Raw genomic sequence first — 24250 nt, forward strand, 5'->3', positions numbered from 1 at the left:
CCAAATCAATATCCTGTCCACAGAAATAAGAACACAATCACAGGCCAACTAAAAACTGAGTCATCTTATATGGAGGATGAATGTAGCCTACTTCTGAAAATATAGTTTTGTTTTATTATATTGCAGTGCATAACATAGTGCTGTATAGTACTGTAGTGCATGGCATTATCTTATTTGGGGGGTGACCCTGACGTGAATGTACTGTAATTCATTCATTGATTGACTGTCTAGAATTGCATTGTACTGTATTTCCCTGCATAACACCGCTTACCACCCCACCGACCACTCACTCACCACAGTGACGGCATCATTGAGCAGCGACTCTCCGAACACCAGAATGTGCAGCAGCTCGTTGATGTGGATCTCCTCAAACACAGCCAGCACGGCCACCGGGTCCACGGCCGAGATGATGCTCCCGAACAGCAGGCAGGGCAGCAGCTCCACCTGGCTCAGGTTGGTGCCCTCGATCTGGCACACGGCGTAGAGGAGACCCCCTACGAAGAAGGCGTTCCACAGGGTGCCAACCACGGCGAACATCAGGATGGTGCCGATGTTCTCCATGAAGGGCCGGATTGGCAGGAAGTAGCCCGCATCCAGGATGATCGGGGGGAGGAGGCACAGGAAGAAGAGTTTGGAGTCCAGCACTGGGGGTACCTCCTCGCCCGCCAGCTTGATGAGGCCCCCGACCAGGAGGCCCACCACAATGAGCAGACAGGACTCGGGCACGATGCTGGACAGCCGCGGAATCAGGTGGAACCCTGAGGGAGGAAGGGAGGGAGGGATTAGATTAATTGTTCTCATTGTTACCACTTTCTAGGCGGCATCTCGAATGTACCAGTCACCTGAAACTTCATTGACGATAAGAACCATAAAACAAATCACCAGTGACTCACTGAACCTGTTTGAGTTAAATGCACCACCAAAAGCATATTCAGTTTCTAAGTGAGCCACCACATTCATAGTGCGTAGTAAGGTCCAGATACTGCCAAATTCAAAAGGATGAAATGTATCAACTAGTCTTAATTACCTCTGAAAAAAGTAATCAGTATTCAGAATAGGCTTAGTTTATAAGTGGAACAGAATCACATTATTTTTATATTTTTCAGAGCTAATTTAACATGCCATTTCAACAGACCAGAACATGTCTAGGCCTCGTAGATATGGCTGGTGGGTGAGAATGCACAGAAGAAACAAACTTGATAGATGGCCAGAATCTGCAAGTCAAAACAACCCTGAACATAACACAGGAAGTCACAACAAATAAAGGGCCAAAGAACTAGGAACAGAACACGAGAAGGGTCTGCTGCATCTTAGCAATGTCACATACCACACACCCACAGTAATCACATGCATTTCCTCAAAAGTGGAAATGGTTACGCAAAACAAATTCCTCACAATATGAATCTTGTGACTCCATTAATAGAGAAACCACACACAGACAAATCGGCCACATCCATAGTGATCATATGACATCATCACAGAGGAAAACTTGACTGAAAAAAGGTTCCCTTTCTACGAGATGTCGCCAAGCCAACAGATGGCGCTGCTGTTATGTGTATCTGAGTGTGATACTATATAGCACTAGTGAGCCAAGTTACACATGCATGTATGCATGCTACAGAGTGATGCTGAAGTAAATACTTTATAAATCAACATTAACTTGCTCTTGTATAGAATAAACACCATACAAAACATGGTGTCAGAAGTCAGAACCAAATAGGTATATCCTTGAGGAATCAAAATATCAAAACGACACACGGATAAATGCACAGTAGGAAGGGACGTGCCAACTAGCTAACCAGCTAAAAAAAATTGGAATAACGACAATGGCTTACCTGGTAATTCCAGTCCCAGAGCCTATGGACATGAAGGGCGACACATACAACAACTGGACATTTTTTCAAGCACAAATGGGAAAACTATGAGATAGCTACCGGTATAGACAAAAAGGAAGCAAAAGTCTGCATAGCAACTCTGCTAACCGTGATGGGAAAGGACATATGACCCCAGCCATTCAATGAAATGTGAACTAGACACAGGATCACCAGTGAATGTCATAAAGCTCCAACAGAGGGAGTTAACAGTTCTCCGGTACAGCGACTCATGTCCAGTTCTCCTGTTTATGAGTCGAGGAGGAGTTATCTTCATTTGTTGGGTAAAGGAAGATGTTACAAGATGTCGCCACGCCAACAGATGGCGCTGCTGTTATGTGTATCTGAGTGTGATATTATTTACAGTGAGGGAAAAAAGTATTTGATCCCCTGCTGATTTTGTATGTTTGCCTACTGACAAAGAAATTATCAGTCTATACTTTTAATGGTAGGTTTATTTGAACAGTGAGAGACAGAATAACAAACAAAATCCAGAAAAACACATGTCAAAAATGTTATAAATTGATTTACATTTTAAATGAGGGAAATAAGTATTTGACCCCTCTGCAAAACATGACTTAGTACTTGGTGGCAAAACCCTTGTTGGCAATCAGAGGTCAGACGTTTCTTGTAGTTGGCCACCAGGTTTGCACACATCTCAGGAGGGATTTTGTCCCACTCGTCTTTGCAGATCTTCTCCAAGTCATTAAGGTTTCGAGGCTGACGTTTGGCAACTCGAACCTTCAGCTCCCTCCACAGATTTTCTATGGGATTAAGGTCTGGAGACTGGCTAGGCCACTCCAGGACCTTAATGTGCTTCTTCTTGAGCCACTCCTTTGTTGCCTTGGCCGTGTGTTTTGGGTCATTGTCATGCTGGAATACCACATCCACGACCCATTTTCAATGCCCTGGCTGAGGGAAGGAGGTTCTCACCCAAGATTTGACGGTACATGGCAACGTCCATCGTCCCTTTGATGCGGTGAAGTTGTCCTGTCCCCTTAGCAGAAAAACACCCACAAAGCATAATGTTTCCACCTCCATGTTTGACGGTGGGGATGGTGTTCTTGGGGTCATAGGCATCATTCCTCCTCCTCCAAACACGGCGAGTTGAGTTGATGCCAAAGAGCTCGATTTTGGTCTCATCTGACCACAACACTTTCACCCAGTTCTCCTCTGAATCATTCAGATGTTAATTGGCAAACTTCAGACGGGCCTGTATATGTGCTTTCTTGAGCAGGGGGACCTTGCGGGCGCTGCAGGATTTCAGTCATTCACGGCGTAGTGTGTTACCAATTGTTTTCTTGGTAACTATGGTCCCAGCTGCCTTGAGATCATTGACAAGATCCTCCCGTGTAGTTCTGGGCTGATTCCTCACCGTTCTCGTGATCATAGCAACTCCACGAGGTGAGATCTTGCATGGAGCCCCAGGCCGAGGGAGATTGACAGTTATTTTGTGTTTCTTCCATTTGCGAATAATTGCACCAACTGTTGTCACCTTCTCACCAAGCTGCTTGGCGATGGTCTTGTAGCCCATTCCAGCCTTGTGTAGGTCTACAATCTTGTCCCTGACATCCTTGGAGAGCTCTTTGGTCTTGGCCATGGTGGAGAGTGGAATCTGATTGATTGATTGCTTCTGTGGACAGGTGTCTTTTATACAGGTAACAAGCTGAGACTCCCTTTAAGAGTGTGCTCCTAATCTCAGCTTGTTACCTGTATAAAAGACACCTGGGAGCCAGAAATATTTCTGATTGAGAGGGGGTCAAATACTTATTTCCCTCATTAAAATGCAAATTAATTTATAACATTTTTGACATGCGTTTTTCTGGATTTTTGTTGTTGTTATTCTGTATCTCACTGTTCAAATAAACCTACCATTAAAATTATAGACGGATCATTTCTTTGTCAGTGGGCAAACGTACAAAATCAGCAGGGGATCAAATACTTTTTTCCCTCACTGTAGTACTAGTGAGCCAAGTTAGACATTACTTACTATGCACTGAATGGAACTGTTTGCATGCTACAGAGTGATGCTGAAGTAAAGACTTCATAATGAACATTACCTTGCTCTTGTATAGAATTAACACCATACAAAACACACTTCAACTTGTTAACTAAGCCTAAATGTAACAGAAAATGATACAGGATGTGCCAACAGTCCTTTCTCTGATGGTTTATTTCATAATCCCATTTCTTTGTGAGTCATTTCAAGTAAACTATCGCAATTAGCTGCCATGGCTCAAGGCAACATAATTAATGCAGGCTCAGATAGGCTAGCCTAGTCCCTGGGCTCAGTGTTTCAAAACTTTGAATCTTAAATCAGAATGAAAAAAAATGTGGAAAAAGTCAAGAGGTGTGAATACTTTCTGAAGGCACTATATACTGCAGTCAATTTAACATAATGAACCTTTGGTTTTCAAATGTAAGAATGTTTTTTAAACCTTAGTTACATTTAATTTTCTTGGTTGTAGGGCCTTTCACCTTTCTAAATCTACCGTGAATCCACCCTTCCTGTGGGATCGAGATAATCCAGATTTTCAGCATCAAAACTACACTCTTAGGGAAAATAAGTGCTTTCTAGATCCTAAAATGGTTCCTCGGCTGTCCCCATAGGAGAACCCTTTGAATAACCATTTTTGGTTCCAGGTAGGACCCTTTCCACATAGAGTTCTACATGTAACCCAAAAGGGTTCTATGTGGAACCAAAAACAGTTCTCCCTGCAACCAAAAAGGGTTCTCCTATGGGTACAGCCAAAGAATCCTTTTGGAACCCTTTTTTCTAAGCGTGTATCCTAATCACTACCTTTGAGTTTTGAAAAACGCAAAAACAACATTCAAACCTCCTGATTAAAAAGGTCAGATTGGATAACCTTATCCGGTTTTGAAAAACCCAATTCTAACATTTAATCCTATCTGATTGACGAAATCCGATCACATAACCTTTGAAAAACTGGGCCTGGGAGACTCTGCTAAATGAATGCCTTTTCAAGCCTTATGTGGAAACTGCCTGACAAATGTTTTTAAGGGGGAAATTGTTCAACGACTAGTTCTGATAGGCTAGCCAGTCAGTCAATGGACTGCATCAGACACTATGTGACCCTTCAAATCCCATTCCTCCTGAAGCCTTTCTGTAGTCTGACACGAAACCCTGACACAGTATCCACACAGTGTATATTTACACTGCTGCCGCATGAGGTAATGTCACCTTGCAAATGACATCGTGCCACCGAGTTACATTGCAGCCAGTCAAGGCCCACCTTACAGACCATGACTCTGCAATATTAAAGCCCTTCTATTCAAGTTTTTTTCTGGATCAAAAGGAGCTTAGGTGGGCGTGGCAGGGGGCGCGGTCAGCCCATCGGTGTATCTGAATTTGAGAGAAAACGTTAAGAGACGCTGTGTAGAGAAGTTTCTGCATTTCTAAGTCAATTTCCTGCATTTCTACAAATTTCTTCATGGAGCGGAGAGAAAATGTTGCATTCTAAAGCACATTTTTCTGCTATTCTATGCATTTTGCCATGGCCAATGCTGTGTTATTTTGCTCAAACATAAAATCAATACTGCTAAATTCATTGTTTTGGGTATTTTCCTTTCTCCCTGATTGTCTAGCTTTTATATTTTGGTCATTCTTAGTTCACAAAGATTATATAATGAAAAACAGATATAGTAGGTCAATTATCGTTTCTACATCCTTTATATCTGGTTTTAGTAGTTTAAGTTTACACTGAAAGCGTTTTTCCATCACAAAAAATTGCCCAAACATTCTTTTATTTTCATGTTTTACTTTTTGGACGCTTAAGCACCCTGCCCAAGAAATTCATTAGAAGAAAAATCCCTGATTTTAAAGTGTGGGATGGCACGTTGGCAGCCATTCAGCGAGGGTAGGGGTGGCACATTGACAGCACCATCTGGTCTGGCTAGCACAGGGTGTGATCCCACTGGGACAGAGAAAGGAGATGAGAGGCAGGCAGGAAGGCAGGTAAACTGCCCTTCTCCAACACTCACACATAGTTAATTAGCATGTCATCATTAGCAGATCACACAGTTACATAATGGTCAGGGTCCTTATTGCCGTCAGAGGTTTTCAAGGATAAGGGGTCAGGAGAGGAATGTGTGAAAAAGAGCAAGCATTTACAGTGGGAAACAGTAGAGTCTGTGAATTATAAAATAATGAACATTGAGAATGTCTGAGCAGAGGATGCCTTTGCCTAGCTTAAACGCGCTCAGCAAACTCCTAGGTATACAGGGCATCTGATGTTTTTCATCAACTCAGTCAGCTGGAAGGCAACACTTTCAGTGTTGGACACACTCTTTCACAGGCTAAACAAGGCCATCTCTATGGAGTCCAGAACACTGCCAAACACAGCTGCTGTTTTAAAGTACTACAGTGCTAGTGCCGAGGAATGTCCAAGGAATTCCAGTGATGAACGGCCCAAAGAGGCCTAACCTTCCCATAAAGAGATGTGGTGCTTGGGGCACTCTCTTTCAACCGGCTTCGTCAGGAGACTGGCACCCTTCCACAATTTAGAGGAAGCATCTTCACCATGTGGGCGAACAAAGGAGTTAAGATAACACAGACTGCTTGGAGGACACTACAAAAGGCTCAGGCTAGATTTGAGCATCACTCGTTTGAGAGCTTGACGTGTACCATTCTTACTCCGAGACTTGTGTTTAAGCGAGATCTGAGAAAATGCATTAATCTCTGACTGATTTGATAGAGTGCTGGCTGTTTAATTAAAGTTGCAATTAAAACAGATAGACATTAGCCTACTGTCATCATGCAGTCAAATCTATAACCACTTTTGGAGCCAACTAGTGCTCTCAAATCATATCCTGATGTCGCCAGCAGATGGGAGTTGTATTCATAACATTGATAACTTAGCTAGCTAACATACATTTCGGGAAAAGTTATATTAAGTGGCTAACTAGCTAGCTAGCATTAGCAACGTTTGGTGGTCAATGAGACAGAGCTAGTTAACCAACTGAGCTAACAAGCAATGTAACAAAAGTATAATTTTGGATTTGAAAAATCCTCCATCAACAGGCTCTGCATTTCAGGAATCACAGTAGAAAGTGCTCCTGATGCACTGTTCAATTATTAAGCCATTCAAACAATTCATTATTTTAAGAAAACTCACTGGCTTTCATGCGATTTAAACGTGAGATTGTCCGACGGTGTTGGACTCGACGACAGTTTCTATCCATTGGAGCACTGCGATTGGTTGGCCAAAATTCTGGGACGGGACTTAGCAAAGGGTCAATTGTACTTCTCTGACATGCTAATTATTCCACCCACTCAATAGAATAGATTACTTAGAACAAGGTTGCCTAGGAAACCCACACCCATAACAACAGTGATTTCTGCCAAACTACTTCTGAGGAGCTGTCAGAATGCCTCAGTAACTTCCAGGCTATTATTTCCTCACAGCAAGACAAACAAGAGTGCAGAGAATTGCGATGCAAGTGTTTAAGAAATCCTTGTCAACAATCATTAAATCACATTTTATTGGTCAAGTACACAATTTAGCAGGTGTTATGGCAAGTGCAGCGAAATGCACATTCCTTGTTCTTGAGGTCCTTGATGATCTTCTTGGCCTTCCTGTGACACTGGGTGCTGTAGAGGTCCTGTAGGGCAGGCAGTGTGCCCCCGATGATGCGTTGGACTGACCGCACCACCCTCTGAAGAGCCCTGCGGTTGCGGACGGTGCAATTGCCATACCAGGCGGTGATACAGCCCAACAGATGTTCTTAATGGTGCATTTGTAGAAGTTTGTGAGGGTCTTAGGGGGCCAAGCCACATTTCTTCAGCCTTCTTCACCACACTGTCGTGTTAAGGGAACATTAAAGGTCCTCAGTGACGTGAGATTAGTCATTTCAGAATCAACACTGTCAATATTGTCAACAATATTAATTTATGTAAGCAGAACCCAAACTCTAGTTACTCATCGCAAAGGTGTTATTAGTAGTAGAAACATAGCAGGGTTGGAGTCAATTCCATTTAAATTCAGAAAATAAACAAAATTCCTATACAAATTTTTCCTCATTGAAAAGCGAATTTACCCCAACCATGATACATAGCCTGCAAAACATAGTGTTGGTCCCTAAGAGTTGTGTGCCTTCTATTTCCTCTGAGAAGTGAATCTGAACCGGAGGGACTTTAGGTTGCCAGACTCCCAACTTCTGAATCACGATCCATAAATAACCTGGCTGCAGCAACCGGTCAAATTCCAGAGATTCAACAGGGAACAGGATACCAAGTTTGTATGTGTGTCAGTGACTGTGTGTGTTTGGAAAGTTCTGAGCTGTCAGCACTCGGTCTGCCGCATCTCCTCAATGCATTTTCTGATGTCTAATGTTGTCACTATGTCATGACATTTCTCAATGTGTTGTTTATTTCAGTCTATTGTGTCAGTCAACTTTGGTACAACATACTATGGGGAGTCACGCTCTCGCGACTTCGGTTTAAGGCTCTAGAATCACGCCTGACAAGGCCAAATGAAATCTGTGCCTTGCTGGAAGCCCCACCTTCCACAGGTGATAAGCGTGAGGCTCTGATTAATTCCTTCAATTATTCCGCTCTTCACCTCAGTTTGAACAGGAACGATTCACACTACTAAAACAAACAAATTGGAAAACGAGACAGACAGTCTTACGTTGTGCCAACTAAACTGTCCCTTAGTGGCAGAGCGTGCTCACCCCCTGGAGGTTGTATGGTTCTCATCAGTTTCCTAGTCACGAACAATTAGTTATTCTTCTAATTACTTGGCCTGGCTATAGCAATAAATTAGATGGCTAACACGACCGAAACGACGAAGTCTGACAAGCCGGGTTCAGGTTTGTGACCATGCCCCAATGAATTGACCCCCTAGAGTCTATTGACACTGAAAAAAAAAATATAAACACAAAATGCAACAATTTCAAAGATTTTTCTGAGTTAGTTAATATAAGGAATTCAGTCAATTGAAATAAATAAATTAGGCCCTAATCTATGTATTTCTCATGACTGGGAATACAGATACACATGTGCTGGTCACATCTGATCAGAAAACCCGTCAGTATATGGTGTGACCACCATTTGCCTCATGCAGCGCGACAGCTCCTTCGCATAGAGCTGATCAGGCTGTTGATTGTGGCCTGTGGAATGTTGTCCCACTCCTCTTCAATGGCTGTGCAAAGTTGCTGGATATTGGTGGGAACTGGAGCATGCTGTCGTACATGTCGATCCAGAGCATCCCAAAAATGCTCAATGAGTGACACAAAATTCAATTGTGTTCGTTGTCCCCGAAATGAGCGGTCTTTCTCCAGCTCAGCGCTTTTCATTCCTGGAAATTAGATTAAATTACGAATCTAGGTTACAAGGTGCTTTGTCGCCAGTACCCATGACTGGTCGGTAGAGTAAGCTCCCTGGGTCTATTTTTCTATTGCATGCAGTCCAGCGCTGGGTGGCAGCCGGTTACCGGAACGCATCTTACCGCCTAAACCGAATGAGGCTTGTTGTGACAACAGTACCCCCAGGTGGCACTGCCAATCGGGTTACATCACTGATTGCCGGAGCCCTTGTACCCAGAGTGGGCCGGTATTTAGGCAAACCTTGACACATGAACACAGTTTTTCTTCAACCCCAAGTGTTTACGGGTGTCAATCATGTCAGTTTGATGAAAAGCGTCCCTTCCCCACATTCAGACACACGGTTGTCAAGAGTGGTGGAAATGCCCCTTTCAGATGCACTTCACGGGAGGCTTGATGTCTGTTACATCCAATGGAGCGCATGCGCAGTGTCACCCTGGATCATGCGAACAGTGACGTCAGGGTACAAGCTACAATTTGTTGTGAGTCCCCCATGCTTCTGCAGCGTCATCACGTTGACTGTTCCCGAGGCCTCAGCGTACGTTTAGAGGGGGGAAATATCCTCCAGTCTCCAGAAGCGGGCAATCCGAGTGTTTCCTATGTCGAAGACACAGAACGGCTAGTATAGATGGTATTTCCTGGTTCCGGAAAGGGACGGGACTTTGCGTCCCATTCTAGACCTACGTGCCCTCAGCAAACACCTCAGTCTACAAACTTAGAATGCTCACGAGCCGCCGGTTATTACAGCCGATTGGCTGGTGGTGGTGGAGTCGAGGGGGCAAGCAGTATTACACACATCCATGCTAGTGTCCCGTATTCAGTCCCTAGGCTTCATAAGAAACCAGAAAAAGAGCTGTCTGACGCCATCTCAGCGCATTCTGTTTCTGGGACTTGAGCTATTCATAAGAAACCAGAAAACGAGTTGTCTGACGCCATCTCAGCGCATTATGTTTCTGGGACATGAGCTAGACTTACTCGCGATTGCACTTTTCTATCCACCACGGAAGGTGTCCGGGATCCGGCTCTGCTCAGCCAAATTTTGGCTGGGTCACAGTGCGTTTCACCAGTGTTTACGCCTATTGGGGATGATGGCTTCTGTGATGGAAGTCGTTCCTGTGGGGCTATTGTTGATGCGGCCTTTCCAACGCTGAGTGCTAGCAGCGTCGGGTGTCCGTCAGGCCTACGGGCCATGGCCAAATGGTGGGACCCTCTGCTATTGTCAGTGGGCTCCCATGGGCTGAGTTGTATCCCGCAAGGTGATCACGACAGAGGACGGGGAAAGAGACGACAAACACAGTAAACTATAAAAACGGACATTTCAAAATCGTGCATGCAATATGCATCACTTGCGATATGGATATTACACAAGTCAATATTGTGATTTTGATGTGAATTCATTTATTATGAATTAATTATACAGCCCTAAAACAGGTATATACACATTAGTATAAAAGCAGCAGGTTCCTGTTGCCAGGCTATTCCAACCGGTTGCAATGACATAGCAAAGCACTTATCTCAAGGAAAAACTCCAGTCTTCAGAGGAATTTCATTACAGATCAATTCGAGTAAATAAGATGTAGCGTGCAGGAAAAGGGCAGACGTAATAATTGGATGGACTAAAGTGATTACGACTGCAACCGCTAACAGCCAGAGACCAAACAGTCAATTCAGGACTGGAATGCTAAATTACCCCTGGACAAGGAGCTCTTTCACCTACAATGGTCTGTGTTAGGCCTCCTAGCTAGGTCACACCCAATGGCTTAAGACAATACAAAGCCAAGAGAGGACAGGTAGCAAGCAGAGCTGAAATAAATGTAGTTATAAAAAGGCCCTTTCACTTGGCTCCTGTCCGTCAGGACATACTGTTTTACACTATATGGTTGAGCTCCTTTGAGAAAATGATCATTTGTTTTACATTTCAGCCAATGGTTAGGCCTAAACATTGGAGGCACTGTTGATGTGCCTGAAGCTCCTAACCAGATTGCAGACAGCTGACACATTCTCTAGAACAGGGGTGTCAAACATACGGCCCTCTGTGGTTTGAGTAAATAAAATAAAATACATTTTGTTTTATGCAGAGGCATAGGAATCTATGGTCAAGGCACAAACTCATTTATAGGCTTAAAATCAGCAAATCTGGGTTTGTTGTAGTATCAAAACAGTACTTGAGTTGAGTTTCAGTATACTGTGCAACACTAGTGGGATCTTATGCAACACACATCTTACTGGAAGTCCTTTCTGAAGGAACTGGTTCAGTAATAGTGTGTCCTTTACACTTCTTATGCTCATTCCACATATTTCTGCACCAGAGGTTTGTTTTCATAATGATTTTTGGCAGGACTGTGATACTAGCCCTGTTGACACATTGCAACTTCGACTGTCACACACGTCGCTTCCAATGCTGCAACCAATTGATGAGATCCGGCCTGAAGAGGCAAGTCAAATAGAACTCTAATCAAAGCCCTAAAAGAAAAAAGTTAAACATTTGTAGATTAAAGGCTAACTCTGAGGTTTACAGACCTTCTTTGATGTTTAAGATAACTGAGCATTAACCTATTGCCCTCTGAAGATTGTCACTGAGGCATGACTAAACTGTGAAGACAAATCTTGCTAAATGTTGACATGTGAAGTCATCAGCGTGTCCCCCACAGGGGTTCCCTTGTATGTATGGTAAGGAGTGGCTATATGGCCTAATCCATCAGATTAAGCTGGATCTATTTCTTCCCGTATGCTATCGGTGACAGATTACAGTGAGCCACAGGGATGAGAAGACTGCAAAAGATAAGAGCCAAAACCAATGTCAAGCCCAAGGCTGAGACAAAGACTAAAGCGTAGGCTATCCAACACAATATTCACTGCAATAATTGTAGGTCTGTATCCCCAAGACGTCGATGAATGCTATTCAATTCGGATATTAGTTTATATGGACAATCAACCTATGTGAATACCCTGGTAACACATAACTAGCCTAAGTTTTTTTACTATGTCGATGGGATGAAAAAGTTTTTAAAAAAGAGCGATATAAGCAAATAATGGGAAAACCTTGAAAGTCATAACACTTTGGCAGGAAAAGTGAGTGGTGTTTCAGTTAATGATATAGGCCTACTTGTTATCTCTCCCAGACTTCCACACAGTCATTAAATATTAGGTCTGAAGGCCACTGTGACAAATCAGGCAACCGTTGCATCTTCTGACTTCACTGTCACATTACTCAGCTATGTGCTAAGACCACCTAACCATATCAGTGCTAGGCTTGTTTGCAGAGCCGAATGCGCAAATCTTTTACTCTTCGTACCCTGGAGTCGTGTCCTGTAATTCAGTTTTAAATACTCATGCTAGAAGCAGTGCTTAGATAAACAGATTATGTAGGCCAGGTTTCTCATTATAGCCTACTCATTTGTAAGGCATATATCTCCTTATGTTCACCAAGAAAACCAACCTTGAGCAAACTGAGATAAAATTACAAACCTGGGATTTGAGTCCACTGGAGCCATTTAGCCTACTAGCCATAGTTTTAGACCACTCCCAGTTCCTGACAACTCAAGGTGACTAACAAGGTGATTGGGTTTGATGTTGTAAAATGATTAGGCCCAGGCCTAATCTAATTATGGTTTCCATAGTCAGACCACGATTGTAGTAGTAATATTTTTATATTGCTTTGTGATGTACAACATCTCCATTGTGCACTGTTACAGTATGTGGAGAAGTGCACCAACTGACAGTTGTGCGGTCCCCCTCTCAGGTTATCATCCATCTCAGTTGTATGTTTACTGTAGATAACGGCCTCTTAAGGAGTGCCTTGATCTTTCAGTGAACCATTTGTGGTGGAAACAAAATCTAACAGGAGATACACAGGACTCAAAGTATAAACTCTTGAAAAGAAACAAACAGGGCTTTTTGGAAATTCTCCGGGCCGGTCAATCAGTGGTCCAGTGAAAAAAAAAATTGCAACATTGTATAAATATTCTGGGTCCTCAGAGTTTCCCGTGCCAGTGAGCTCCAAACAGACAGAGACAGCTGTAGGCTATTTTCTTAACACTTATTTCTCTTAAAATTGCATTGTTGGTTAAGGGCTTGTAAGTAAGCATTTCACAGTAAGGTTTACATTGGTTGTATTCGGTGCATGTGACAAATTTGATTTGATTAGATTTTGCAAAGTGATCAGGTAGGCCTATTTTATAATGTTTCCACCAGATCAGAGCATTACATTTTTCCCTTTCACACTGATTGGTTATCGAAATGGAGAGAGCTGGAAAGATTTTTCAAATAGGCTATGTTGAGAAACTATTGTCATCCTCAATGGATGTAAAAACAGACTTTGTTTACTTGCTGTTTGAGGCGAAGAAAACAAATATTTGAGAAGCTCCACAGTGATGGTGAGTTAAGACAACCAGAAATAGTATCACTCCTACAATGATAATGGTAAGACTGTAATAATAATAATAATAATAATAATAATAATATATTGAATGCATTAACAGAAGTTACCGTAACCAAACAAACATTGTAAATATACTACTGGTGATACTTGTGTGCCAACCCCCGCAATGGATTAGTCCACTCAGACAGGAGTGAATCAGACGTGTCTCGTGTGCCATATTTTTTTAAAAAATATATTTGCCACTGCTCTACAAAAAAAAATCTTGGTCGACCAACAGCCTATCCTCCAAACATTCGACCAGTCGACTAAATGGGGTCAGCCCTAATTGAGTCAAAGGTGCATTGAAGGGACAACTATGCAATCTTATGCATTGTGAGTGAGTGTTGTAAGAGTGAGCCAAGTGGAAAAGAGCTTAGCACGGACTCTCTCCATTTATTTTCTTCAGTTTCCATTCAAGCACCTCCAGGTAGCAGTTGGTTTACCCCATGACAAATATTGACCACTGATTAGACCAACGGCCCATAATGTGGGTGGGTAGGACTTGGGCTCTCAGGAGAACAGAACAGGGCGCTGCCGCATTCCATTTTAGTTTAAGTTACCACCATTTGTAATGCAAACATGGCATGACAAACTTGAGTCGCCAAATCAAATCAAATTGTATTGGTCACATGCGCCGAATACAACAGGTGCAGACATTACAGTGAAATGCTTACTTACAGCCCTTAACCAACAGTGCATTTATTTTTAACAAAAAAAGTAAAAAATAAAACAACAACAAAAAAAGTGTTGAGAAAAAAAAGAGCAGAAGTAAAATAAAATAACAGTAGGGAGGCTATATATACAGGGGGGTACCGTTGCAGAGTCAATGTGCGGGGGCACAGGCTAGTTGAGGTAGTTGAGGTAATATGTACATGTGGGTAGAGTTAAAGTGACTATGCATAAATAATTAACAGAGTAGCAGCAGCGTAAAAAGCATGGGGTGGGGGGGCAGTGCAAATAGTCCGGGTAGCCATGATTAGCTGTTCAGGAGTCTTATGGCTTGGGGGTAGAAGCTGTTGAGAAGTCTTTTGAACCTAGACTTGGCACTCCGGTACCGCTTGCCGTGCAGTAGCAGAGAGAACAGTCTATGACTAGGGTGGCTGGAGTCTTTGACAATTTTGAGGGCCTTCCTCTGACACCGCCTGGTATAGAGGTCCTGGATGGCAGGAAGCTTGGCCCCAGTGATGTACTGGGCCGTACGCACTACCCTCTGTAGTGCCTTGCGGTCGGAGGCCAAGCAGTTGCCATACCAGGCGGTGATGCAACCAGTCAGGATGCTCTCGATGGTGCAGCTGTATAATTTTTTGAGGATCTGAGGACCCATGCCAAATCTTTTCAGTCTCCTGAGGGGGAATAGGCTTTGTCGTGCCCTCTTCACGACTGTCTTGGTGTGTTTGGACCATGATAGTTCGTTGGTGATGTGGACACCAAGGAACTTGAAGCTCTCAACCTGTTCCACTACAGCCCCGTAGCCAGGCATATTGTAAAAGAGGTTATTGTACCTACCTGGTCACCTGTTGCCTAAACATACTGTAGGAGTAGACCTAATTGAGCTGCAAAACCATGCAGACCTACCAATGTAGTCTAGTCTTCAGCCTAACTCTTCAGATAGAGGCCTAATCATATCAACCCTACTGCATGTAAATGTTAACAACCTACATTCCTGGCTTTGATTAGCCTATCCTATCCTTATTAGTGTTGTATACTACTACCACCATGACCCTTCGGAGACGCAGGGTTCTAGCTAGCATATAAATTGCCTTCTGTGCCTATCGTCTAGTAGTTGAACTGAACACCAAACTACATGTGCTTTGATGCATTACACATTCAAATGTGAAACAGGGTCATTTATAGCAATGGGTTAATAGCTTGTTAACACACATTCCCACTGTTAATGGTTAGACAGAGTTTACGAGAGAGATCTAGGCCAAGTCTAATACACGTCTTCCGATGTACAGTAAAGATTGCTGAGGTAAAAGCACAGGCTAGTCCTGAATGTGGGCCACAACTCATGTGAACAATGTTTGTTTTGAACACTTGAATGTTAAGTGTAGCTAGGCCAATACATTGCTATCCGTCAATATGGTCTGCACTCTTTAGGCCTAATCAGTGTTGGCACACTTGCTAGAACATTTAATAATCTGAAGATCTCCCTCTCACCACACTCTCTGCTACAATAATCATATCTATCCCAAGGCTATAGACACATAGGAAGAGCCAATTCTTAGGGGAATAAGGCATATTGATTTTAGGGCCTTCTTATCAAATGAAGGAAGTCTTGGAGAAAATGACCAGGGCAAGCACAGCCAGTCTGACAGGACAGCAAAATAACTTTTCAATAGAAAATGGATGCAGCTTTAGGCTTAAAAAAAAGAAAGAATGAGATCTGAGCAGGACACAGGCAGGACACTGGGGCTGAGCAGTGTAGCTGCCACAGCAGATTATAAACACAGGAGTTTCAGCATAATCAGAAGCTGAAGGTCACCACTGCTGTTCATGTTTCTCTCTCTCTCTCTCTCGCTCTCTCTCTCACTTCATCTTTCACATCTGCCTCCCTCCTCCTTTCTTTGCGCTCCTGCATTCTCCCTTCTACCTATTTCCCCTCTGTCTCTTTCTCGCACTTCCATCACATCTACAATTTCCTCTTTTCCACCCCATCTTATTTCTCCCTCTTGACCTTCACCTTGCCTCATCCTCACTCCCCTCTCCTCCAAACCACTGCACCCAGCTGGGCGCTCTCCCCATCTTCCGCTAGGACAGTGGGTAAGTGGGACAGTCCCTCTCTGGCCTGGCCACAGGCTGGCAGGCTGCTGGCTCTTAGCAAACGGCAGCAGGGGACAGTGCAGGGGCATGAGGAGAGCACACTGCATACACGAAAAGGAGAAGCAGAGAGAGGGAAGGGAGTGGGAGATGAGAGGGTGAGAGAGAGGAGAGCGAGAAGGAAAGAGGAGTGTCATGATAAGAATGAGGGAGTGGAGATGGAAGGAGCACTGTAAGAAGAGCAATAACCAAGTAAAGGAGCTGAGGAAACTGAAGATGCAGTGCAAGATGAAATGATTGCAGCAAGGAGAAAGACAGAGAGCAGCGAGGGGACCACAACCAGTGAGCTGAGGAAAAGTGTGGGTGCGTGTCTCGTGTTTCCATTGCCAAACATCCTGTGTCAACAAAACAGCTTTCAACAGGAACAGTGTGGTCAAAGATGTCCACTTGATGAGAAATTGCAATGATTTCAGTCTAGCCTATGCTCAAAAGTGCAGCATAAAACTTGCTTAGTCATGCATCACATCATTATGGTAAGTGTCAAGGAGCACTGATTGCACCTTCCACTTCAAAACATGACCTAAGTGTACGGCCATCATTCCCAGGAAGATCACTTACTATACAGAATACAGGAAAACAAGTCCAACCAATACCTGAGTCACTTAATCCTGTAACATCTTTATGCAGAGTACAAGGGAGTGTCACATTATGGACTACCACTCCATAATCACCTATTGACATTACTCTGCCCAGTCAATGTTGTAGTATTTTCCCATCTCATAATCCCTGCTAGGGAACAAACCCTATTTTCTTAGAACTTTAACATTTGATTGGGGTTCAAAGGGTATGAACTCTGAATATCAGGCAAGACATCCTCTTGATAACACTGAATTGAAATAGAAATCAATGGTTTGCTCACCTCAATCAACTGGTAAGGCTATGAAAATAAAACAAAGTGAACCTCAAACCAAATTTAGCTCAAATAACATATGACAGTATTACTCACCTAATTTCATTAAAGAGGCCAGCAGCACCCATAACGAGATCTCGAAAGGCACCTGTATGTGATGGTAATCTAGAGACAGGACAGGGAAGGCCTTTTTTGTGTAGGTGTAGTTAGTACGGTCGTAGCTGCCTTCTATCCCTTGGTGGTCATGGAGTCCTCCAGCGTTATCCCGAGCGCTGATGTCCGGTGAACTGGCAGCTCCAAGCGTCAGTACGGTGCCCTCCAGAAATATCAATATCACCAGAAGTAGGAGTCCCCGCTCCAGAAAACTTCTGGAGCCAGTGGGTGACTGTAAAGCTACCCGAACAGACATGTTGAAATTCGTTTTTATAACTTAAAGTGAGCTTGAGATCGTGTAAAGTTTGCGTGTAACAAACACACTTTCCTCACTAGCAACTGGTTTTCCAAAGGACATACAAAATATCAATTTTTGACAATTGGCTGGCTAGCTAGCCAACTTTAGTTAGCTATTTGAGATGGGTGCCGCAGTTCCAGGTAGCAAGCTGGCTAACAACATTATTGAAAGTAGGAAACGTCGAAGGTGCACGAGCTAGCTATCCTACCGGACATCGAGAGCTCAAGACACGGCTACAGTGCTATGTTAGTTAGCTAGTTACATGTCCTCTCCTAAATAAATCCCACATATTTGAATTGACAACTTGGTCCGATATCTTGTTTCAGATACTGACAGCGTAGGTTAATCTCTTCCGCGAAAGATGTCATTGCTCACGGCCGACGGGTAAAAAGATGCTGCTCATACAATTCCTGTTCCACAAGAAGAGAAATATCCTCGATAATGACAGCGGTTACAGCTGATCGAAGTCCAATATTGACCTTGAATGAAACGTTTAGAACTGTCACGTTGCATTTGTGGGGGATCCGAGATATTTCAACTCCATTCCATGTATTTGCATCCGTGTATGCGGCGTACCCTGTCCCGACAGGACAAGACCTTCTTTGAACTCAGTCAGTATGAGGATGTGTTTGTGGCTCCATCAATCCTTTTTTAGCTCCAACATCTCTCCAACAGTGACTTCTAATGTTATCACTCCGCAAATGTACTCCTGTAGTGTGATGTTAGCGAGATAAATACAACCTTCAAAACGCAGACCCTTTCGCGCAGGTTTGAGGGAGGAGAATTGGGAGGGAGCCCTTTTTATTTTCGACCACAGTGACATCTGTTGGAGAGGAGGTGCGTGAGAGGACTTGGGAAAATGTATCTTTAAATTCGCATATATGGCTAAATGTATTTGTTCCTTTTTGCTAAGAGTCCTGTTCAATAGTCTGTGTAGGCCTAGTGGGCAGTTGTGTCGCGCGCTTCACATTCTGTCTCAGGTGACTTGAGGGCGTGCACTGCTATTGCTGATCTACCTGCATTGCAGGGCAGAACAAAGCTATGGCTAGCCTAGTTTCTGTCATCTGTTGGAATTGATTGCGCCATAAACTCCATGTTATTTAAGTCTTCAATGTGGGCTAATTCAAAATGTACCTCTAGGGTGAGAATATATTGTTGTAAATGCATTGATTTGAAAGATACCCAACTGGAGTCTTCTCTTTAAAATGATTTTCAATTCAATATCAAAATTGTGTTATGGAAATAGGTGTGTTTTTGTGTGTGTCCAACCAAAAACGTTTCACCATCCCTTCAATATCAAATATGTGTTATATGGAAATGGCTGTGTTTTTTTTACGAGTACAGCCAAAACATTTTGACCTGCCAGCACCTGTATGCAGCCTACCACAGAGATAATATCTGCATGAATAAGTTATGATGTACTCCAGTGGTCTAAGGCACTGCATCGCAGTGCTAGCTGTGCCACTAGAGATCCTGGTTCGAGTCCAGGCTCTGTCGCAGCCGGCCGCGACCGGGAGACCCATGGGCGTGCACAATTGGTCCAGCGTCGTCCAAGGTAGGGGAGGATTTGGCCGGAAGGGATGTGGGTTCGTATCCCACGGGGGGCCAGTATGAAAAAAATAAAACAAAATAAAACAAAAAATACATGTATGCATTCATGTAAGTCGCTCTGGCTAAGAGCGTCTGCTAAATGACTAAAATGTAAATGATGAATACCAATCAAATGCCTGTGTTGCTGCACTTCATGCCCTTGGGGTTTGGGCACACACGTTGGCATGGGAAACCAAGTGCATGTACCCTTGCACTCTGTGCAGCATTATAGTGAGATACACACACACACACAGAGGTTTGCTGTGCCTATTTTATAAATGACTTCTTCAAGCGATATTGCACAATAGATTTTTCTCATTTGCTTGAGATAAAGCGTACGATACAAGTCAGGCAATACACACATTTTAAGGCCAGGAGAAAGTTAATTGAAATTGATTTCCCCCATCTGAAATCTATTTGTCTGGATATGAACAGTTATATAAATGGCCCAACTTACTTTTATGGGTCGTTCCATTCGATTGCAATCACTTTTTGACTGCACCCCTTTTGATTTGAAGAAAACGTTTTATACATATTTTAGAAGTGTTCAGAAAGTAACTTTTTGGACCCGAATGCCAAAACATTTAGGAGATAGAGGTGGTCAAAGTTGACCCATGAGACATTCATGTCTTCATCTCTGGAAATTATAAACGATTGAGTTTGATATGATATTTCAAAGCTTACAAACAGGGTTGTCCAACTATTTTATAATTTCTTGAATAAAACTTTTATCCTTAGATGTAAATTATCAAAAAATGTGTAAACCTATTTTACATAATCTGAAATGTTTGTGTTGTGCCAGCCATAGGTTTAGACACAGCATGCTCTTAAATTCAGGGTGAGTGTCATGTTTTGGCTTAGAAATTTATCACAATAGGAATACATTGAAAAATTCAACTTTCAGATGGTAGCACAAAGATGGTTGGAGGTCCACACATCAGAGAGAGTTGTTGACTTGAATGTGAATATTAGTTGTTTTAAATTATACTGTCAATCTTCCATTGGGAATCTATTCAAATCATAGAAATATTGATTACAGAAAATGCATTTCCATTTATTAAGTTCAAATACGATGGTGGGTGGACCGGAGACCATCTTTGTGGTAGTAATTGGGAGTTAAAATTGTTATTTAAATGTCAATGGTGTACCAGCTAAATTGCATTGGTTTGAAGGGATATGTCCATTCTATGAATTATATTTCTATGATTGAAATGACACCCACCCTGTATTCAAGAGTATGCTGTGTCTCAACCGATGGCGGGCACAACTCAAACACCTCAGATTATGTAAAATAGGGTCTAAAATACAACATATGCGAACATTAAAAAAATCGAGTTGATGCGTTTTTAGATAATTTACCATAAATGTAAAAAAAAGAAATTATTAAATAGTTTGACAATACTGTTTGTAAGCTTGATATTAAACTCAACCGTTTATCTTTTCCAGTGATGAAGACATGGATGTCTCATGGTAGGGTGGGGTATGCAAAATGGGTCAACTTTGAGCACCTCCATCCCCTAAATGTTTTAGCATTCAGGTCCAAAATGTCACTTTCTGACCACTTCACCATGGGCAAATACATATGGAAAGTTTAGTTCAAATCAAAAGCGGTGTGGTCAAAAAGTGATTGAAATGAAATGGAATGACCCTTATGCAACGCGCTGTGGCTTCAGTCATGGCATGATGCTCTCATTTGCATAGTTTGGAAAGTCCATTAAGTTTGCCCTCATTTCAATCATGGAGAGCGAAGCCAAAATTTTGGCAAGTCTGGACTATATTTGTACACATAAATGTGTACATTTACTCTCTCCTCTCTATTGTGGCTAAGGTCATGGTGCCAATGTTTGCTTCAAGGACTGAAATTGCTACAACATGACTCCAAACTACATCAAACACTTTGAGAAAATAAAAAGAGACATGTCGTTGTGGTCCGTGGATATGAACCAAATTACCCAGGACGCTTAAGTTAAACACATGTTTGGTTTATCTTTTTTCAGCTTGGTTAGTGCAGATATGTACATCATGTGTTTGAAAGGGCACATGAACCCAAAGGCCTCAGGGCTCAATTCTGAAATCTAATGTGCATTGGAACCAAGCCAACCCCAAGAAAAATATGATTGTTTGATGTCTGTTCGGATGAAATGTTGTTCCTTTGAACCTTGTTTTACAACCCTAACCCACTAAACAAAATGTTGTCACAAACATCACACGAATTGCAAAACAAACTTCACTAAAAGAAAGCATTCCCTTCCCTTTTCAGGTTACCAAAACCAAAGAACTCATGGCTTTGTAGTAAAGAGGTGCCATCATACTTGAACCCAATTTATATTAGAGTATATACATTTATAAATGAGTCATCGTTTTTAAGGGTTGTCACTTTAGCCAGTTTAGTGTGCAACCATTTTTGGGGTCACATGATAGCTTTGAAGTGTCTATTTTTTGCCCCTCTCTTCATGGAGTAAACAGGTCACCATGTCTTCTCCTCCAACCACATAATGTGGAACAAAACAAGCCAATTACACCCAGGCAGCACTTCAACCTACAGATGGGGACTGGGTGTAATTTCCAGCATGTTTCAATAGAAGAAAAACAGGTGGGACAGACCATATGATTCAGACCCATAGACTTAGATAGACATCGCATCATTGTACCTGTCCCATTATGGCGTCTGTGAGAGGATGGCAGCGCCATTGAGGCCATCTCCATTTTGAAGTAGTCAATTTTCTTCTTCTACTACTACTACTTCTATGAGTTAGCAAACAAACTGAAAGGGTGCATACTGCCACCTGGAGTGTGTTGTTTGAACAGGTATAAAGCCAAGGTTGGCGATTTACTGCCACCCGCAGTTAAGGAATGTTTGCTTACGAGTATAATTAATTGGCTGATCCCTCCTGGTGACCTAGATGGAATTATGTGATCCTTCATTAACCCATAGGAAGTCCCACCCAGTTGACTTCTTCAAAATGGTGAATGTCCTCAAGCTCTATTTTATGACTCAACGTTAGTATAGCTATCTGCTAGGCAACTAGCCCTGTTTAGCTTAGCATTTTACGTTGCTGCCCCCCTGGGTTATTAAACGTAACATTTCAATAAAGCAAATGTTAGCTGACTTACTTATATATTTGACACCTTGCTAGCTAGCTATCTAGCTAGGTAGCTCTAATAATTCAACATAAGTAGCTAAGAGGTTGCTAAATGTTTAGCTAGCTTGCTCTGTTTAGCTTAGCATGTTGCTGCTAGCTTGCTACATTTCCCTCTTTGCTTCAAGTCAGGAGACCAGTTGTATCTTAGAGATATTGTCAAATTTGTCTGACTACTGTAACACAATAATGATTTCAAAACGTTACAACTTTTAACTCAAAGTTTTATTTATAAGATTCTCAGTTCAAACCTCGGGCCATGTTTTTAAAAGTTGCATCTGTTAAACTCTGCCCATTGACCTTTTAGAAACCAATCGGATTTGTTTTGCCCTAAACCAATCAGATTCTTTCTGCCCTTGGAACAAAGTTGACGACACTTTATATCAACCTGCAGCGCTGCCCATGCTAAAACAGGCTTTTGGGCTCTAGTGTCCTCTATCTCTATGTTCAGACCATATTTCTGTAGCTACCAAAGCCACTGTTTGTATACCCCCATGGTGTATGTGGCCTCGATATGGAAAACATTCATTCTAAACAGCACTGTAGGACCATGCTCACACACTCATGAAAAAACAAACAACTCACACACTTCGACACAAACAAATAAATGCACACTGTACTCATACAAATAGCCTGTGCCCTACGCCTACATCATTGAAAACAGGTCAGCAACTAAAAAATCATAATAATCGTAACCTTGAGTAGACAGTGTGCTGTTTTGTAAAGCCTGATGAAATAATAACAACAATACTGTATTCATTGTGTTGCCTGCTTTATTTCCTCCACATGGCCTGATGAGATCATGCTTAGATACCATCTACCGTCTAAGCACTAGTGTGATTTTGACCGGGCTACGTCAACAGACCTTTTCATTAGTGGCAAACCACAAGATCCCTGGCAAACCGCTAGCCTGGTTAAACCAAACTGAACGCTGTGCTCAAGTTAAACAATGGTGAGCGTAGCATTCAAACTGGTTTAACCAGGCTAGCAGACTGGTACTGTCTCATCCTATCCACAACATGCAGCCTAGTAATCATGAACCCTTAGACTGTGTTCAATTCGAAAAACAAATGCTGTCATGTCATGCCACATTGTCACTGTCTCCTAATGTAAGCACTGTGCTCACTGACAAGCCCTGACAACATGTCTAGTAGAATGTCAGTCACCATAATATTGTGACAGCATGAAACGAACATAGACTGTGGCGATAACAATTTTGATTTGTAGAGATGCTCAAACAACAGTCTACACTTCAGTGCATTTCAGAGGAATGTATCCTAATTTCCACTTTAGAATTTTCACTTAGTCTCCCATTGACATTAATTTAGGAAGTTAGAATTGGCTCTTAAGAGTCAGAGTTATTCTTCCAATGTAGAATAAATTTCCTCATTAACCTATTATATCTGTTATATTATATTCAGTTATATAAACATTAGCATATCAGTGAATATCATTTCCCAAACTGCAAAGGTCAAATCACATTAAGGTTCTCAGAGATTGTTCTTAGAGAGTAATAGAGGCCTGGTATTTTTCCCATGACCACAGAGCCTATCTAATGTATACTGAACAAAAATATAAACACAACATGTAAAGTGTTGGTCCCATGTTTCATGAGCTGAAATCAAATATCCTAGAAATTGTTAATACGTACAAAAAGCTTATTTATCTCAAATTTTGAGCATTTCTCCTTTTCCAAGATAATCCATCCACCTGACATGTGTGGCATATCAAGAAGCTGATTAAACAGCATGATCATTACACAGA

The 24250-nt window shown here is 42.3% G+C and overlaps 1 protein-coding gene across 2 annotated transcripts in view; it reads right to left on the bottom strand.

The window, feature by feature from the left end:
• Nucleotides 1-18513, bottom strand: part of LOC123487330 (sodium/hydrogen exchanger 1-like) — a 36485-nt gene extending 17972 nt beyond the window's left edge. For both annotated transcript variants that reach the window (XM_045218545.1, XM_045218546.1), the window contains exons 1-2: nucleotides 17402-18513; nucleotides 295-758 (exon numbers count right to left, since the gene is read on the bottom strand). In XM_045218545.1, the coding sequence (XP_045074480.1) occupies nucleotides 295-758; nucleotides 17402-17714 (777 nt within the window). In that variant the 5' untranslated portion in view covers nucleotides 17715-18513. The remainder of the gene's footprint in view (nucleotides 1-294; nucleotides 759-17401) is intronic.
• Between the last annotated feature and the right edge of the window lie 5737 nt (nucleotides 18514-24250).

Source organism: Coregonus clupeaformis, unplaced genomic scaffold, assembly GCF_020615455.1.
Source record: "Coregonus clupeaformis isolate EN_2021a unplaced genomic scaffold, ASM2061545v1 scaf1657, whole genome shotgun sequence".
Classification (NCBI taxonomy): Eukaryota; Metazoa; Chordata; class Actinopteri; order Salmoniformes; family Salmonidae; genus Coregonus; species Coregonus clupeaformis.